This window comes from Anarrhichthys ocellatus, unplaced genomic scaffold, assembly GCF_004355925.1.
Source record: "Anarrhichthys ocellatus isolate YVR2014 unplaced genomic scaffold, GSC_Weel_1.0 scaffold142, whole genome shotgun sequence".
In the NCBI taxonomy this organism is placed as follows: domain Eukaryota; kingdom Metazoa; phylum Chordata; class Actinopteri; order Perciformes; family Anarhichadidae; genus Anarrhichthys; species Anarrhichthys ocellatus.
In genome coordinates, this window is record NW_022280172.1 from 15,548 (window position 1) to 34,776 (window position 19,229).

Genomic DNA, 19,229 nt, shown 5'->3' on the forward strand with positions numbered 1-19,229 from the left:
CATACAAAAAGTGTATCATAAATTAAGTAAAAGTTTGTTTAATGTTTACGACGAAGTGAGACAACATAAAAACTCTACATATTTAAACGTAGTTTGGCAGGCTGTCTCTGCTCATAACGGGGTTTACGTTGAAGGCGGAGTTGTTCTGCTCGAAGTTGTCAGAGTTTTGCTCTGAGGAGAAGAAAAGTGTGTTTTAAACGTCAAAGTGGTGGAGGAAAGGTAAATCATTTAATCCGGCATAACGGTTACACTATTTACGAGTAGCCTACGGGCTACTATGCAAAGTAACAACGCCAGCTCTGACGCGTTACATATTTGCCTCTCACTGAACCCTTCAATGTTACTGTCAGTAAAAACGCTGGGTTGGCAAATATGACGGATGTTTTTATCACGAGTTTTCACGAAACAGAAAAGAACAGGTTGTCCACACGAACTGCTGCTCTAATCTCTGCTAAATCTGGTGGGAAACGTAGAAAAAAAATTGTTAATGTGTTCATGTTTATTGTTCGTAGTAGGTACTAAGAAAAGTTATAATCCATGTCCTGACTTCATTTAGGCTAACAGTGTAGAAAAATTGTGGAGTGGCAGACAGTTTGCATGGGCTATGATCGGATTGGTAGGATGTTTTTCATTTCAACTGTGAACAATCTCATGACTTTTTTTCCTTCACAAAGTAGCCCTTGGATTGAATTTCCTTTTGACTGAGAAGGTTTGCTTTCTCAATAACATGTTGCAAAACTTAAAAAAGGAGAAGTAAACTCAGATTGTCTAACATATGGAGAAATTTGCAAAAGTGGAAGATGGTAAAAACAGTTTCTGGCTGTCAGTGTCTTGACTCACATTAGTCTGCAATTTATACAACAATATTTGGCTTTGCTATTATCGAGTGGCACAGACAACCGGAGGAGTTTCCTGAAATAACAGAGGAACATTTTGTTAATCGCAATTTATAAAGTTAGTACAGAGAAACCGCTGTGTAATCCTAATCTACAGCATCTGATATACATTTGAATCCATTCTGACATTCTTCCCTCTGAGGTGAGCTGCTGAGGTGGGGCTTTTGGTCCACTCCTTTTGTTAAGCCTGCAGTCATGGCTCAGTACCTGGGCTACTTCACCACCGTGGGCGATGCGCAGCCGGTCCAGTGGGAGGATGAAGAGCTGCACGTGAACAGTGAGGAGCTGAGTCCGGCCACTGGCCAGTTTCCAACAACACTGACCTTCAAGGATTCACTGCAGAGGCTCTATGGCTCAGAGCGGTTCCAGGTATGTGAGACGTGACCATGCCACGTGAGACTATCAAAATAGCGGATGTAGTTTCGACTACCAAAATGACAGATGTAGTTTCGTACGTGATCACGCTACTCAAAACTACAGAAATGGCGTTGGAGCCACGATAGAGGCCGCGTTCACACACCACGTGCATCTGAGATGAGTAGCAAAACCTATATGTGTGTTTGATGAGTACACTCAACACTCAAAACAAGGCAGATCCTCACCGTAGCAGTAAAATACAGAAACTGTTACTTTATCACACAGAAACCCAACTGGGGAACTCGGCAGCCGTGGCACTGATCTTTAAACTGATAATGTTGCAATTACCAACCTCACTCGCAGTGACTGATCTAACTACAACACTATTACAGCAGTATGTAATACAACAGTACTAAGTTCACAGCACTAACAGAACTTGGCAGTCCGTAAGATTACACAATAACAAGGAACAGTACAGTAAACTTAGAACAAAACAAAACAAGGTAACAAATACACTCTGCCCAGACACAAGCCTCTTACTCTGAGATTACTTTGTAGCGTTCAATGTGGTTCTTCAAAATTCTTTGTTAAATTCGGGATCCGGAGCTTCAAGCTGCGTGGCGATAAATCCTCCGTATGGCAGCGGGGATTCCTCGGAAGTTAAGGGAATTTTCGTCCTTACGACCGGCAAATGTCAACTTTAACGGGAAGAGAACTTGTCCATCTCTTCCTCTGAAGAATGGGCTTCTTCAGAGGAACTGCAGTTTAAGTTATCCGCTTTGATCCAAAAACAGTCTATTGTTTGTCCAGCGAATGTAAAACTATTCCATCCCACTTTGATGGGTAAGATTGGTGCAGCTCCCCTTGAAGTTTCTGTATAAAGAGAGGCACCTCCCACTGATTGACTGACTTTGCTTGCAGGTGTTGGTGGTGTGTCTGGTAATCCTGGATGCCATCTTTGTTCTTGCGGAGCTGCTTATAGATCTGTCTGTGATCCAGTTGGAACATGGCCACCTTGCTCCTGAGGTGAGAGACAGATTTGTCCACTTGCTCCAAGCAAAACTCAGTTCTTATCAAGACCATTGTATAATACCGTTCACTTTTATTGTGCAGGTGTTCCACTACCTGAGCTTGGCTCTTCTCACATTCTTCATGGTGGAGCTGGTTGGTAAGCTGTACGCTTATCGCCTGGAGTTCTTTCAACACAAGTTTGAGGTGTTTGATGGCGCGGTGGTGGTGGTTTCCTTCGTGTTGGACATTGTGTTCATCTTCCATGAGGACGCCTTTGATGGGATGGGTCTCCTCATCCTGCTGCGACTCTGGAGGGTGGCCAGAATCATCAATGGTCAGTAACACTTTGCCTCGAAGTATGTAAAGGCTGTTGCTGTTTTGAATGACATTTTTTATATGGGAAGATGTTGGGGTGCTCTGTCTGTGTGCCAAAGGGTCTCTTTGCCTCAGCTGGATGACAGGGAGGTGGAGCTTTTGTTACCGTTTGATCTTACAGTGTGGGTACTTGTGTTGTGGCAGAGCCAGCGCCTCTACAACAAGTGTGTGTTTCTCTGGGGATGTCGGTACATACCACTAGACCAGGGGTCGGCAACCCGCGGCTCCGGAGCCGTATGCAGCTATTCAGCCCTTCAGCCCCTCTGTTGCGGCTCCCTAAGTCTACATCCACACTAATACGTTTTAAAACGGGTTTTAACAATCAAAAACGATCTCCGTCCACACGGTGTTTCAGCATCGTTTTCTAGATGATCTCCGTCCAGAATAACACGCCTGTAAATGAATATCACGTGACTATTCACGACCACTTTGCATGCGGGTGGGTGACGGTGTAGACAGGAAGTCGTTGCTAAGTTAAAAAAATACGACAGAGTTATGAAGTAGTCTTTAAAAATGAAAAACTTAAAATCTTCTCTAAAATCTTCCACTATAAACTCAGACACATTTCGTGGAAAGTTTTAGATGTTTTATTTTTCAGACTTAGTTACAACACTGCAGGTCTTTGATGTGAGGTCTCTCTCACATCAAATTTACTTTAAAATCAACACACATAAAAGTTTACTAGATTATGGGTCATAAATGTGGTCAACACACGTCTCTCACTCGTTTCCTCGGTTTCATTGTTACTCGTAGCTCTGCTGGTGGCTGAAGTATCTGTCATACTGGAGAGCAATCAATGTTTTGTTCCTTTATAGCTTATGCGTGTGGACTTCACAATAGTTGTGCAGAACAAAATAAGCATTAATAAGAAAAGGAAAGTCCTCCGTTTTGTGTCCGTCCTCCTCAAAGCCGCTAACCATGACTTCAGCTCTGTAGGTCTAATAACCCCCTTCGACATGCCGCTCGCTAATCACTCCGATAACAGCTGCTTCCTCTGCAGAAATACAGACTTTAACTGAACAACAGCTGCTAGTAAAGACAACAATGTCAACAACACCTGTAATCAGTTGTCCATGTTGAATTGACCTGGTAGTCGATCGATAATCAATAATGTTGTTGTTTGTGAATTTCCGGGTAAGGGTCACATGATAGGGGCGTGACGAATCAGGGAAGGACACGTCGTGACTGCTAAGAACCAATCAAGTAGTGAACACGTGATCGTTTCCAAATGTATGCATTTACGCTGTCTACACGACAAAGCAAACCCGGAGTTTTCAAACTTATCCGTCCTCGGGAGTGTTTCCAAACTCCTCCTTTTTCGGTGCTTTGAAAACTCCGGCGTAGTGTGGACACTCAGTGTAAACATAGCAGAACATATGCGTTTATAAATGGAAACGTATAGTGTGGACATGGCCTCAGGCTTTGACAAAAAATATATTTTATTGTTTGCACAGTGGACAATCTTTCAAAGGGAACACCTCTTATCTTGGATTTTGAGGTGATACTGTCACTGAAAATAGCAATAAAATGTCAAGAATTGTCTTTATTCTTGTTCTATAATTTCATAAATACAACAAACTATAGTTTTTGTATATATAATATAACTACCGGTATATATAAAACTTTATAAGCTGTGATATCAAATAGCTTTTGCGGCTCCAGACGAATATTTGGTGGAAAATAGGGCAAAATGGCTCTTTGGATAGTAAAGGTGGCCGACCCCTGCACTAGACGTTAACATTAAAGGGATAGTTCAGGTTTTTTGAAGTTCTTATCCTTAGTAGTACTTAGACTTGCATGGCTTAATCTTTGAGACAAGCATATGCTACTGGCAGGATCAACCAGGTAGCCAAACGACATACAGTAGATGGCGGTCAGCACACCCCCAATTTGGAGAAACATGCAGGAGTACCTGGACAGGAGCAAAGTAATGTATTAGAATGTATATTGGACACCTAAAAAAAAATCAATACTAGTTTAAGTGTACGCTATATTTAGAATATTTTCACCGCTTTACCTTCCCGTCATGCAACCCTTTCCAACGGTTATCTATGCTCTCTTCAGAACCACAAGACTCCTTTTGACAAAACAGGGATTTTACCACACAAGCGACTCCAGTGTTCTGTCTACCTTGATACATTGATGTCTTTGACTTAACGTCAACACTGTAACCACTTCACATTCTCTTGATAATGTTAGTTTATTTTTCGAATGTTTTTAACTCATATTCTGGTCACATCTTACACATTGCACCTTTTAACACCTTTAACACTGCTTGACCTCATGTTTGAAATCAAACTGTTTATGGTTGCTGTAAGTGAAAAATATTGCGGTTTATCTGTGCTTAAGTAACCTAACCTAGCCTCCTTAATGTGGCCCTAGACTTTGGTAGTCCTGGAGGCAAATGGTTGGAATAGTTTCGGCATGTCTCAAAAATAAATATAATTCTGACTTTATTATGAATCAATTTTATAAAGTGTTATATCACCCAGAAACACTTTAATTATTTGTGTCTTTGGTAAAATCAGATAAAACATGTTCATTTAGATTGTTATATATTGTATAACAATAATACTTGCTACTAAAAAGACCATGATAGTGAGACTATGGACACCCAATCACAGACTCCCCTCCTCTCACCCAGCAGCCTTAGGCCCAGTTTGGCAGAGTTTTTATGATGACATACATTTACTTGAGTTCCCTCGAGTTTGCAGTAAAAATGTGCATGTCAAAAAAGAAGAGCACTATAAGCCAGCAAAGTTGCTACACACCCATTTGACTGTTTGAATGTGTTGCAGGTATCTTGGTGTCAGTGAAAACCCGTGCAGACCAGAGGATTCACAAGCTTAAGGAGAGCTATGACCACCTCGTTCAAAGAGTCACAGAGCTACAAGAGCACAGTGATAAACTGGTGATTCATTATAACTGCTTCATACTAGATCAGAAATATTACTCAGACTGTTCATTTAATGAGCTTTCAAGCTCATTTTCAGGTTCATACTTGTATTTTGTGTTTCTACTAGAACATGTTTACAAGCTTTAATGTTCAAATAACACATATTTCTCATACTGTCTGAATATAGCTGTGTTCACCCTCTGTCTGAAACACTCCGTTTTAGCGGCTGTCTCTTTAAGTTCAAATTAACCTGCATGTGATATAGGAATGGGAGCCAAATCTGAATGGCTTGTTGAATCATATGTTTTCATATCTAGCCAGTACACAAACTGATTGGGTAGTCTTTTTTCAGTTTGTGGGATGGTAGGCACTCCAGATACCCACATGCATGACCACAAGGACTGTTTTATCATATGTCAACTTAAAAGAAGTCATAGATGGGATATCCACAGGGCCACAGCTATGATTGATGACATTGTGACATTTTGAGTTTATCCAGACACCTGGAGGGGCTTTGTATCCTACAGTTAAAAATTTGGAGATGGTGGGTATTTATTCAGCTCAGCTTTGTCCTTTTAGACTCAAAATATTTACATTTCACCAAAAGGGAAAACAGCTAATGAATAAAGGCTTTCAATTCTGAAAGCCTTTATTCTTTAGCTGTTTTCATGAAAAAAAGTTTATTGAAATTACATTTTTTTGTAGCCCTTGTAATTGGTTCCATCAGTGATGATATTGTACTCACCAACGTAAAGGCTGAGGTCTCAGAACATGGTGACAATGCTAAAAAATGTCCAATTGCAAAACAACTTGAGTAGTCAGACAATCGGACTGGTAGTGTATAATTGCCTGCACAACACCGTGGGGGAATCTCAGCACAAGTATTTCGAAAATGATCTCCACGAGGACAGAAATCCATAAACTTTGGGCTAGCACAATTGACCCAACAGTGGGTGTGTAAGCTTTGAATGATGTCCAACTACATACTGACTCTTCTCTCTCCGTCTGCATCCATCTTAGGAACAAGAGAACCAGAAACTGCAAGCCCTCCTGAAGAAGAACAGCATAGTCTTCTGACTTATCGAGCTAACTCTTTGGAGCACGTACTTCTCGGCACTATCATACTATATACACTCCATGAACTTTTATTTTAGACCCAATTTCAGTATTCCTACTACTTGTTGATTAATCCTTAACTGTTATATTACTTGAAGCGAAACCATCTTTTTAAATTTCTGTATCAGTGGATCCATATCCAGTTTTCTCGTCATTATAGTGATGGAAACCAGTTAAAGGCCTGCATACTGTATGTCTAATAAATGTCAGATAGTCCGATGCTACTGGATGTCACTCCATAAAGCTCCAAAGCCATGGCCTTAATTTAATAGTAAATATTTGAAACATCAGTGTGAGGACTTGTACATAAAACTAAATGTACATCAAGTGATGTTTCAAAGTGTATGTATGTTGTGTAAAAAAAACCATGTCAATAAATGAAGTCATTTCATTGATCAAAAACATTTGTTAAAGTTTTTTATATTTACATTATTAACACAATATACAGGAACACATAGATCATACATAAATCCATGTGGACTGTTCGGACAAAAGAGGGAACATGAACTTTTCTTCCCTTTTTCCATGCGTGTTCTGTGTTCAGACAAAAGGGAAAAAGAAATCAAAGGGCAATTTGGCATTGATGGTGGGTGTGGCTCTGTAACCAGGAAGAGCAGCAGCAGAAACTGGTACAAAGGCCACTGAACTCCTAATTGACAGGATGCTGCTTCCTCCAGACAACATGTCCTGAGGCAGAACAAAGACAGTCAGACACAGTAGAAATGATTAGACTGCCATTGCAGATTTTGGGAGGGTTAAAACCTGCAAGTATCATGCCAGTATTTATGAAAAAGCGAGTCTTACCAAACTGGTGGTGTTGGTTCGGATCACTTCTTTGATGCTCACTATCTGAGCTTGGGGGTTCATCAACAATCCATATTTAGTCCATTCAATTTGTAAGTGCAGCGACAGTGGGATGCTGCAACTCTGTGCTTCCTGCAAAACACAACAATACTACTGGATTGTGGCCCCACAACACAGATTCCATAAATTAAGTGAGCTTTCTGCCAACATGCAACATCTTCAACTTATTTTCTATATAAGGCCAAAATATAATATCTCAACCTGAAATTGGAATTGAATACGACTTGAAGAATGATTGAAGTCAGTTATAAAAAAACAACCACAAGTGTTTGTGGTATGTAAACCATACACTTAATCCACAAACAGTAGCAATTAGCAAAGTCATACAAATGTGAAAATTAGGTTCAACCACTTCCAACAATCAATATATGTGTAAAGTTATGAAAAAAGGGAAATTAATTAAATAGAAAAACAAAAGAATATGATTTAAAAAAAAGGGGAAATAATTATAAATATATAGAAAAATACAAAAAAAATAGGAAAATAATGTAGAAACGAATCAAATATAATACAACTTAAGACTCGTTAAGACACACAAACTGTCAAATAACAAATAAAAATGCATTGAAATGTTATAGATATTATATTGTGGACATAAGATAGGTATTGGACATATTTGGTCTGGATTGATTTACACTTCTCCAATCAGATTCAGGATGAGACTAGACCTGAGACTCTTTTCTGTTTTCAAACCATGCTCACCACAGGATTAAAGTTGCTCTCGATCGGCACCCAGTCCAGGGGATAGTCTAGTGGGGAGTTTCCAAAAGATGCCACAAAATTGGCATGGTTTGGTCCTCTCAAAACATCCAAAAGCACCTGAAGGACCAGGGAGCAGTTGGCAGCATCCTTCAGTCTACAGGGACAAGACAAGTCACCATCATATATGTATTAAGACACAAGGAAGCACTGTACCAGAACATAGTAAGCAGATGTGTTGAGTGTAAATATGTCCTGCCTTAATGTGCAGCCGGACACAGAGTCCAGACCGAACAGGACAGGGGAGCGCTTATGTGGTCCCTGCAGACAGTCCTGGTCCTCAGCACTGTGGAGAAGAGATACTGTGTCTCTGGGGTCGACGCTTCGAGCGATCCCTGTGACAACTGTTAAGGACAAATCCTGGGCCTTGTAGCACATCAGAACATCATCTCTTTCTCATCAGACACTGTCAAAGTATCCATACTACGTACTACTGTCCAAAGATATAACTAAAATATTTCTATTCACACTGATTCATACCGTCTGTAAATCAAGGTGAGGGAAATCCAGCATCCAGGCAGGTAAAGGATATTCTGCTGTTCTTGTTCCAGAAACAAGAGGTAGTCCAACCACATAACCTGGATTTCCACTGCAGTGGATGGCCGCCTCGTCCTCCTGTTTAATAGAGACAAGCTAAAGTACATTATTCACATTGAGTTTAAAAAATAAGAAGTTGTCATTTATTACATTTATAGTTTGCACAGGACCGAACTATTTCTTTCTAAAATCAGTCAGAGAAAAAAAAAAAAAGAAAAAAAAAAAAAAAAAAAAGAAAAATTGTTTTAACACCCCATCAATGATTGTAGAATTCTAGCATTAAAGAGAAGTTTCCCTTTCAGAGTCATTTTGCAGCTTCTCTGAAAAAGAGTCATTTTGCAGCTTTTCTCAAAAATAGAGGATCAGGCAAATTTAAAGCAACCTAGCAACCCCATACCCAATGGTTTTTGTTACATTATCATCAAAATGTCTGCAATCAAGACACAATTTGAGTGCTTGCATGGAGAGAGCAGGTTCACTCTAGTCTTTACAGAAGTTTCAGTCGTATCTTAAGCTTTGCAGCCTCTACCATTTTTAATATTGCACTCTATGCTGCAACCTTTGGGGACAAATAAAGTTCAAGTTGTGAGGCAACTGAAAACCGCTTTATTAGTTTCAACAACTCAGATACAATAGAAAGCTCAAGCTGTCCTCACAATGCAGTCCTGGCAAATTTACCAGCAAGGACCTGATCCGTTCATTTGGTTATGCCATCCTTTAACTCATACTGATCTTGTTTTATGAAACCTGTTTTCTAAGTAAATACTACTTCAAATGGTGGTTCTGAGTGCAACACAGCGGACAACACTCCATAATACATAGACAATGCCTTGTAGAGATCAACCTGGAAAAATGTGATGTGAAACTCCTGTTCCAGGGACAGTGCTGCTTCACGGACAAATCCAAGTACCAGAGACACCGTCACATTCACTATCTCACCAGCTGGGTTGTACTTAGTCATATAAGCAACCTATGGAGATACAAATTTCTAATTGGTCCAGCAGACAATGACTTATTTTATTTGCAAGAGTTTTCATTCTAAGTCTAAAACTTCAGCTATAAATCTCAAAATACAGGTTGTATGTTGGAGTAGACTCACCTTCAGCACCACATTAGCACAGACGGTCGGGTTCAGGAGAACAGGGTTGAGGTTTTCTCCACCACTGATCATCAACTCTGTCTGAGTCCCATCAACAGACTGCAGGATGACTGACACCACCTCTACAGGAACAAGCTCAAGCAACATCACAAACATCCACAATTATTTAACCAAAATATTTTTTCAGATTTACCGTCTGCTCTCATTTACATCAGTCTACTTTGTTTACAGGAAAGCAAAGCCGGTGGATCGGTTGCTCCATCACTTTAATCTAGACTGAAAAACCTCAACTATTGGATGGTTGGCCTCTGGATTTTGTACAGACATCAGGAGGAATTGTAATACCTTTAGTGATCCTCTGACCTTTCATCTAGTGCCACCATCAGGTCAAAAAATGCACATGTCCAATACTTTGGTTTATAGGGTTAGTCTAAACTATTGACATTCCCGTTGTTGCAGGGTGTGTGTGTATTTCAGAAGCAATGGGCGTTTGGAACAATGGCTATTTGTTTTCTTGATAACGGGCTGTCGGACAAATGGGCTTTTGGGCCAATGGGACAATTTTTGGACTATTGGTGTAATAGTGGGCCATCAGAACAATAGCATGGCACCTTTGTATGCTGATGTTAGTCATCTTTTTTTTTCTTCCTTTTTTTATAGATGTTTTTATCATGGGATAATTACAATTAAAAATCTTTGCAGTGCTTTACAGCATCATTAAAGCAGACAGGATGTTCACCGTTGTGGATTACATATCTCTATCAAGTTTCCACTGCTTGATTTTCATTCTAGGAAAAACCTTACTGAGAAATCTAAGACGCTACCAATTTGTTTTGATTTCATAGATTGCAGAAATGTAAAGCAAAAAGTAAAGTGTTGTGTCAATGCAAATATGACAATAACTGAATACTTACTTCTTCTCGGTAACAGAGAAATATAAAAATGTTTTCGGCCCTCACATTGCAGCAGTCAACCTGTTGTCTGTGCTAACTTACTGCACTATGTGACATGTTTTTGTGGTCCACCTATTTTTTGCGCAACACGATTGTCAGTGTCTTGCTAAATTTCCTGGTAAGGCAGGAGACGTGATGGCATGTGAGTTTTTAATGTTATGTCAACAATGTAAAGACAGAACTTTTCAGATAATGGAGAGACCATGCGACTATACACATATACAGTATATGAAGGCATGATTTTGCATAACATGTGTTTCAAGATGTTTGTTACGAGGTTGTAGCATTTAACCTGATTCTGACTTCACTTAAATCAGTGGTTCCAAAACTGGGGGGTGCGGCTTCATCACCAACCCACACACACAGGCACAAAGACACACACACACACACACACACACCAGTAAAACAATATAAAATAAAATTATAACAAATACAATTGCAAACAAGTTGTAAACATAGGGCACTATATCATATGGTTGCACCTAAGAAATGAAAATAAAATTAAAATAAATCAAGCGGAGGCGACGTGACAAGCAGTGTGTTCCAACCGTGCCCCCCAGAGCAGCTCATGTTACAGAATGACTAGCGGCAAAACCAAGGAGAGCGCGCGAGAGAGAGAGAGCGAGAGCGACAGCGAGAGAGACAGCGAGAGCGAGCGCGTGAAAGAAAGCGAGAGAGAGAGCACGCGAGAGAGAAAGCGAGAGAGCACGCGCGAGCGAGAAAGCGAGAGAGCGAGAGAGCACGCGCGAGAGAGAGAGAGAGACACAGAAAGAGAAAGGAAGCGATGTACCAAGGTGGACATATTTGTGACTGGTATAAAGCGCAAATCAGATGGCAAGTCTGTCACAGGTGTAACAGGCGACCACCACAACAACGGCACAAAAAAAGGTAAAAGCAAGAAAATATAACGAGGCGTATCTGTCCCTGGGCTTTACAAGCACTATGGTCGGCCAAGAAGAGAGACTCAGTGTGTTGTGTGTCTTAACATACTGGCGGCAGACAGTTTGAAGCCCACTAAATAGAAAAGACACTTGGAAACCCACCACCCCGATCATGTGAACAAGCACCGTGAGTTTTTCAAAAAGAAATTGGAAAACTGTCATGCCCATTAGAGTGACTTTGTAAAAGCTGCATCTGTCCCTGTGAAAGCACAACTCGCTGTTAAATATGAGGAAATATACGTCGTTTGCACTTAAAAGAAATGAAGTTCATTTTATTTTCAAAAGAATATGTCAGAAAGCAATTTCCATGTAGGAATAGGAATGTGCCTATGCATAGGAATGTGATCGATGCAGAGAAAGCACTGAGTAACTTGCACATCTTGTCTTTGATCATTATTCTATATGTAGGATTCTTTATTTTCTTGCACACAAATTCAGTTTGAAAACCCTACTGTTAAATGGGGAAATGAGTTGTTGCACTGTTCCTAACTTCAATTTTAACATTTGAAGTTAATTTTACTTGAAAATGTATTGAAGAATGTAATGCAATTAATATGTGTGAAAGCACTACTTGAAAGCAATCTAAAGTCCAATCTTTTTGGAAATTGATTTTATTATTGCCATTTATTTTTCAGTAAAACAAACTGAACAATAAACTGTAAAATGGAAAAAGTGAAGTGATAAGGAAAAACAAATATTTTATAGAGTTTATATATTATAATGCAATTAATTCAAAACAAAGACGGTACGACCCATTTGGGGTGGGTGGGGTCGGGTGCGGTGGAGCTTACAATGTTCCTATATCATCAAAGGGGGGCTTCACAGAAAAAGTTTGGGAACCCCTGACTTAAATGATTAATCGCTTATCAAAATATGTCAATTATTTTTCTGTCGATCACCTAATTTACTTGGAGTCAAACAAAAAAGTAGGCATACTTACTGCTGCATCTTGAGTCTTCCCCTGTTGAGTGGAAAAGATTTGGTTTAACATCTTTCAACCGATTCTCTGTTATTTCAGCGTTTCCAATACAGTGACTCATTTATCTTGTGCACAAACATCCATGCTACTTTGTTTTCTTATTTAAAAATGTAAAAAAATTGAGTAAACTCAAAACTTGGCTAAATGAAAATGGCTGAAGCAGATTCAACTCACCAAAACAAATAAAATAAATTACAACACCAAAGAGATTACTTCAGCTGTTAGGTATTGTACTTTAAATACAAAAAATTAGGAAAACCCACACAAGATTTTAATGTAAATCAGGTGGATTAACCCTTTAATACCAGTGTATCCTCTGGGGTGCATTAAACGTCCCTGAGAATGACAGTGTTTGAATATAAATGTTTTCTTTCAGTGTATTGTAGAGTAAATGTGGGACTCACAGCAAAGAGCCGGATGTCGGTGTAGGTGTTCATATTGAGGGCAAGCAGAGATCCACAGTCCTGCTTCAGAACCACATGCCGAGAACATCGACTGCTCTGATCCTTTAAGAACGCTGGGGAGACAAACAGGAAAAAACATAAGCAACAACACGCAAATGAAAAACACGATTCCGTTAAAGTCTTTTAGCATGTTTGAAATTACAATGATACGACGTAATTATTATAATTATTTTTATGTATTTTCTAAGTATTCCAAAATATAAGCAAGCAAATTTTGAAAGAAGTATTTAACTGATGGTGTAAAAAAAATGGCATGTAAAGACGAAATAATGTTAATATGATTACATAAAAGTATGAGGGATTTTTGCCTTATGTTTCTGACGAAGCATATTCTCACCACTCACCTGAATGTTACACCGTATAATTCACACTTATCAGGCCTTTACTGTGTGTCCCTGTTTTTACTTGGGATGCACTTTGTACCATGCTAGGTATTATGACAGCAGTCATGTGACTCATGTCCATAAGTGAGACTCTGTAGGTGCAATCATAAATGTAACAGGACCTGTTTTGTTTGAAGTTGTTATGGCACTGTCAAAGTGTTCTGCAACTACAATTTTGCAAATATATTCAACTATTGTAAAATCAGTTTTCCACATTACGTATGGTGTTTTTGGGGGGTGGAATATAAATTAAATTTATAAATAATAAAATGAAACAGAGAAACATAATACAAATATACAAATGAATACATTCAATACAATAGTTCTTCACATCATATTAAGCAAACAATTTTTCACTTTAACCTATTTAACATACCCTTTAAATTAATATTTTACCAGGTCGCACCACCTGACATTTATCAGTTGTGCCACCTGACAATATTAGTAATCGCAGGAAATATGCAGAATAATTGCATTTTTATATACAATTATAAATAAATACAACACAATTTTGTTAGTCAACAGTCTGTTTTTAAGTAAAAGTAGTAAATATTTCATAGTAATCATGTTTAGCACATAACTGGAATAGGCAAAATCACAGTCACTTCCCGCCTGGGGTGTTGCAACTTCTACCTCATTGTAGCAGCATTTTGCACACACTCGATACATGCATGACTTGTTGTCTGGACTACACACAGCTAAGAAACGTTGGCAGTGTTCACAACACCTCTCTGCTGCAGTTTTTCGGTCCAAGCATGCACATGTGTTCCTGTCCCACTTTTGGCTGTGTAACAAAGAAAGGACAATATCGGAGGAACTGTCGGTAAGACAGCCTGTGGGAGCTTTGCATTTCGGAATTATACTGCAAATGGAGTTCTCTGGATAGCTAATTTCTTTGCAATTCTTGGTCTATTCTCTTCAGTTACAGATTTTGCCTTTAGCTCTTTGGAATGATTTTTCCTTAATATTTCTATGCATTTTCGTAATCTGGCAGATTCTCTTTTCTCAGCTTCCATTTCTCTTCTCATTTTGTGCATTTTACGACGCAACTTTGCCTTCTCTCTTTGCCATTTCCTTTTAGTGCTTCCTACTCTCTGTGGTGTTGATGCTCTGGGTTGCTGTCCATCTAAATTGACAATATTATCTTTGTCAATGTTGGGAGGGTTAGTTTGAGGTTCTGCTTGGAGTTCTATGGGAGTTGTATCCAAAGACTCAGGTGTGAAATTCCAGATTTCCTCCATAGCCTTTTCCTTTCCCTGTTCTCTGATATTGCCTCCACTGCTGCCTCAATTTTTTCTTTTCTGTTTTGGACAGCTGGCTGGGGGGGGGGGGGGGGGGGGGGGGGTTTCCACAATGGCCCCCTCTCTCTTCCTCCTCTAATAACTATAAAACATATAAGTATATGAGAACTAAAAAAAAACTGGCATATTCCCATTTAAAAACCTGAATGTCTGACCACTGTTTAAAAGTAAGAACTGCAAAATAAACTATGAATAAATAACTTTGGATTAATTATAGTTTTATCAAGATGTATTACCTTTCTTTTGGCAAGATATGCTTCTCTTGCAGCCGGATCATTATTAATGCGCTCCCTGTGTCGTGCTGATTTCACTTTACTTGACAGTGGCATCCTAAATAGTTAAGAAATATTCATTATCATGAAAATAGTTTGAAAGTGTATAATAACTTTAACTTAACACTGTTAAACATTTGAAAAAAAAATAGTAAATAATGTTAGAGCTTTAAATATAATATATAGTGAGATTCTTTGCAGTTGCGCTACCTGACTTACTGGTTGTGCCACCTGACATTTGCAACTCATTTCAAATTAAACAGGCATCTACTAGGACACCAGCATTAGCTTTTACTCTTGCTAACAACTTCATACATATACATTTTAAATAGAAATGTAGGATAAAATAAAAATGTTTGTACCACTTGACATGAAAAGTGTACCAGCCTACCAATAAGTTGAAAGTAACTATTTTTATCAATATTTAAAAGAGATATAAAAACATTTTCACCCTGCCATAAAGGTCAGTTGAGGTCCTCTTCATGATGCAATATCCTGTTTACTGTTCTGCACTTTAATTTTATAACAAAAGTCCCATCTTTACATTTGTACCACCCTCACATTGAAATTGCTGGACAAAAGATTTGAAATTATCTCAACAGCTTAAAAGTATTGGTATTTGTAAAAATTTGGTTTATTTAAATTGTATCAACAATAAAAGCATGCCATAGTATTTTATTTTGAATTAATTGTCATTTAAATACCTTATTTAATAGTTTTCTTAGTCTGTTCATTTGCTAGGACGGTTGCACTGCCTGACATTTTCAGGGTTTGAAGTGCCAAATTATAAAATAATTTATTTATTTGTTTGTTTTGCAGGGACAATGCACACCATCCAACAGTCCAACTGTAAGTGAGCCAGAGTTAGCCAGAGAGGCTAGTTTTCATCTGCTGTCCCCGTCCAGATGTTTGAAGGCAGCCTAAAATCACAAAATGTCAAAAAAAAAAAAAAAAAAAAAAAAAAAGTAAAATTCATAAACAGACTAACGTATAGACAAAACCAATACACATATAAGCAAAAGAGAAGTGTACATAAGACACTAGAGCAGAGCAGACATAGGCTGCAGCAGGCAGAACAAACCCACCTACAGTACAAGCACATATATAACACCGAGGCACATAACATACACATCAAAATGGAAAATAGCAACACTGAATTAAAGCTGCAAGCAGCGATGTACGGGCCCTCGCACCTTCCCGCGCCTCGGGGGTACTGGCGGGACGCCGGCAGAAGTGGCCATAAATATCTGCGACCATCAGACCGTGCGCCCACAAGTTAGACGTATTTTTAATGGTTCGACTGTGTGATGCTGGAAATTATGTAGTGCAAATATTCCACCAGTTCCTGTATCCACTATGTGGAGCTAAACGACGCGCGTCAACATGCATTATGTTGCTCTATATCAAGTGTAGACAACATCATGTAAATGTCATGTGAATCAGATATCGTTTGTCAAATAACACTGATTTCCTTTCGCCATTAGGTGGCGCTTTGACTTAGATGGAAAACTGGCTTGTAGACATCCTCAGGCTATGACTGTTATCAAGCATGGCAAGTTTGGGACAGATTTGAACAAATCCAGTGGAGATACATCAGCTTGCTGTTTCATGGGAGTCATTTAAAATGGCCACCACGCCATGGCTACACCATTGAATCAAACGTAAAGCTTTTGATAACTTTTAATCACAAAGGTCTTTAGATTGTACTAACCAAATTTGAAGTGGATCCGCAAAATTCCCTAGGAGTTTGTTAAAGTATAGTGCCTAGAAATGTTCAAAAATGAAAAGAAAATTCACACAAAAATCTAAATTGCAGACTTCCAATATAATTTAGATCATAGTCTCAAGATACTTTTTTTAAAGTCTCCAGGTGATACATCTGCCTACTAAATTTCATACATCTAGGTGAAATGTACCGCTGGGCTGCTCTTTTGAATGTTAGTAGGGGGCGCTGTCAAGGCAATTTCTGATAGAAAAGGCAAAACCCATACGAGATATTTATGTTTATCACCTTTGACATGTACAAAGTTCCATGACTATTTGATCATCCTAAGCCACAGAAAAATCAGCTTCCTTTTCATGATGAATAATGCGTTGCCACGGCAACATCTTTTGACGAAAACTCACAAAAATTCATGATGAACTATTATCAATGTATTAAGGCTTTCTTTCTGAAATTTGAGGTTGATCTGGTGAAATGGCTAGGAGGAGTACATCAAAGTGTACAACTTGTCATTTCCCGTTGCCAGTAGGTGGCGCTATGACTATGTGAAAATTGAGGCATGCAAATGTTTTCAGGCCTGGACTAGCATCCTGCATAAAAAATTTTGGGCAGATTTGACCTCGATTTGTACCTTGGAGTTACAACTTAAATTTTCATGAAATCATACAAAATTCAAAATGGCTGACTTCCGGTTGGGTTTAGAGCTTAGACCCCTAAGACTTTGTGTCATGTGATACATCTGCTTACCAAATGTTCTACATCTAGGTGAAACGTACTGCGAGGGCTGCTTCGTTTAAATTTTGTAGGGGGCGCCATTGAGCCGATTTGCCACTCTGAACCTATAAAATCTTATTATACAACTACATTTTGGGCTTGTAATCTGCGTGTCAAGTTTGCATAGGTTTCGAGCATTTTTAGCCTCTTAAAATTACCTTCGTTTTTCATGGCGAAGACTGCGTCGCCACGGCAACGGCGTTCGACGAAACATCAAAAGCTTCATGAACTGGCATTATGAACTTCTTACATTTGTGTGGAACTAATTTGATGTTGGTCTGATTTACCTACGAAGAGGTTACCAGTAGGTGGCGCTATGACTGATTCAAAATTGGCCTGCAGATGTCTTCAAGCCTGGAGTCTAATCAAACATGTGAAATCTGGTAAAGATCTGATGATGTGGATTCGAGTTACATCAGTTTATTTGTTAATGGCGAAGGATTGAAATTCGCCGAGCCGCCACGTCGCTGCCCTTCAACAACTTCTTACAATCTTCACAATGAAGCATTATCAAGGTCTTAAGACTTTTCTGACAACATTTGAGAGGGATCCGATTAATCTGTGAGGAGCAGGATGTCAAAGTACAAAACTTACAACTTCCAGTTGCCACAAGGTGGCGCTATTACTATGATTCTAAATTGTCATATAGATGTGTTCTGAGTCAGGATGTTATGACATGAGAGATTTGGAGCAGATTAGACAATGTACGGCCAAGTTACAACAACTTCCTTTTTCATGGCGAATGGTGTTTTGTTGCCGCCACGGATACATAGTTTGATAACTTTTTGATCTTTGAGTAACTTTTCACTGCCAAGGTCTCAACTGAAAAAAATCTGAAGTCGATCGGGTTAAATCTCTAGGAGGAGTTCGTTGAAGTAGGGCTCCTTGAAATGGTCCAAAAACGTCATAAAATTCAAAATGGCCGACTTCCTGTTTGGTTTAGTGAAAAATTCCAAGAGGATTTTTTGTACGTCCCATCAAGTTCCACATACCTACCACATTTCATACAGCTAGGTGAAACCTAATGTTGGAGCTACTCAATAGGGGGCGCTATCGAGCCAATATTTCATACCGCAGCTGAACATCCCAATCAGACTGCAATGTATTCCAGTATCCCAAGCACCTCCTTTTTGCGACGAAACACGCGATAATAATAATAAACATTAGAATAACAATAGGTCCTCCACTCCGACTATGTCGGTGCTCGGGCCCTAATAATAAGAATAACTAGAAAATTCCTAAAGAAATTTTGACAGTGTGGCTTCTGCTGCCCGAAGAAATCGCAATATATACACACGCCAATGTTACCGGTAGTGTCATTCAGGTTCAATTGAGATAGCGCTACTGTCTTTTCTGCATTTTAGATTCATACTTTTGGATTGAATCTTGTATTTGTGGGGCTTTTATTTTGAAAGGGTGGGGCTGGGTGGGTGAGAGAGGAGACAGAATCATAATGTTTGACACTAAAATGAGAGGCTTCATCACAAGCATTCCAGTTAGAATTCATTCTGTGGGGCTTTTAATTTGAA

General features: G+C 39.1%; 2 protein-coding genes across 5 annotated transcripts in view; one reads left to right on the forward strand and one right to left on the reverse strand.

Annotated features, from left to right (window-relative positions):
- On the forward strand, nt 1-7,097 carry hvcn1 (hydrogen voltage-gated channel 1). Of its 2 annotated transcripts, XM_031877629.1 has the most exons (6): nt 1-219; nt 1,039-1,265; nt 2,175-2,279; nt 2,367-2,598; nt 5,438-5,550; nt 6,556-7,097. In XM_031877629.1, the coding sequence occupies exons 2-6, from the start codon at nt 1,092-1,094 to the stop codon at nt 6,610-6,612; spliced, it is 681 nt and encodes a 226-aa protein (XP_031733489.1). In that variant the 5' UTR covers nt 1-219; nt 1,039-1,091; the 3' UTR covers nt 6,613-7,097. The 2 variants fall into 2 exon arrangements, with proteins under 2 accessions (XP_031733489.1, XP_031733490.1); XM_031877630.1 differs by having other exon boundaries at nt 1-1,265.
- Nucleotides 7,090-19,229, reverse strand: part of tctn1 (tectonic family member 1) — a 24,381-nt gene continuing 12,241 nt past the window's right edge. For 2 of the 3 annotated variants that reach the window (XM_031877628.1, XM_031877625.1), the window contains exons 6-14: nt 13,188-13,300; nt 12,745-12,765; nt 9,911-10,045; nt 9,656-9,781; nt 8,807-8,889; nt 8,474-8,611; nt 8,218-8,371; nt 7,456-7,587; nt 7,090-7,338 (exon numbers count right to left, since the gene is read on the reverse strand). In XM_031877628.1, coding sequence (XP_031733488.1) covers nt 7,192-7,338; nt 7,456-7,587; nt 8,218-8,371; nt 8,474-8,611; nt 8,807-8,889; nt 9,656-9,781; nt 9,911-10,045; nt 12,745-12,765; nt 13,188-13,300 — 1,049 coding nt within the window. In that variant the 3' untranslated portion in view covers nt 7,090-7,191. The remainder of the gene's footprint in view (nt 7,339-7,455; nt 7,588-8,217; nt 8,372-8,473; nt 8,612-8,806; nt 8,890-9,655; nt 9,782-9,910; nt 10,046-12,744; nt 12,766-13,187; nt 13,301-19,229) is intronic. The other variant, XM_031877627.1, reaches the window with a different exon arrangement.

Bases quoted from the DNA above. Each gene is read 5' to 3' on its own strand.
- hvcn1 (XM_031877630.1), top strand. From the start codon at position 1,092: ATGGCTCAGTACCTGGGCTACTTCACCACCGTGGGCGATGCGCAGCCG. The intron at 1,266-2,174 runs GTATGTGAGACG...CTTTGCTTGCAG, and splicing joins ATGGCTCAGAGCGGTTCCAG to GTGTTGGTGGTGTGTCTGGT. The intron at 2,599-5,437 runs GTCAGTAACACT...AATGTGTTGCAG, and splicing joins GGTGGCCAGAATCATCAATG to GTATCTTGGTGTCAGTGAAA.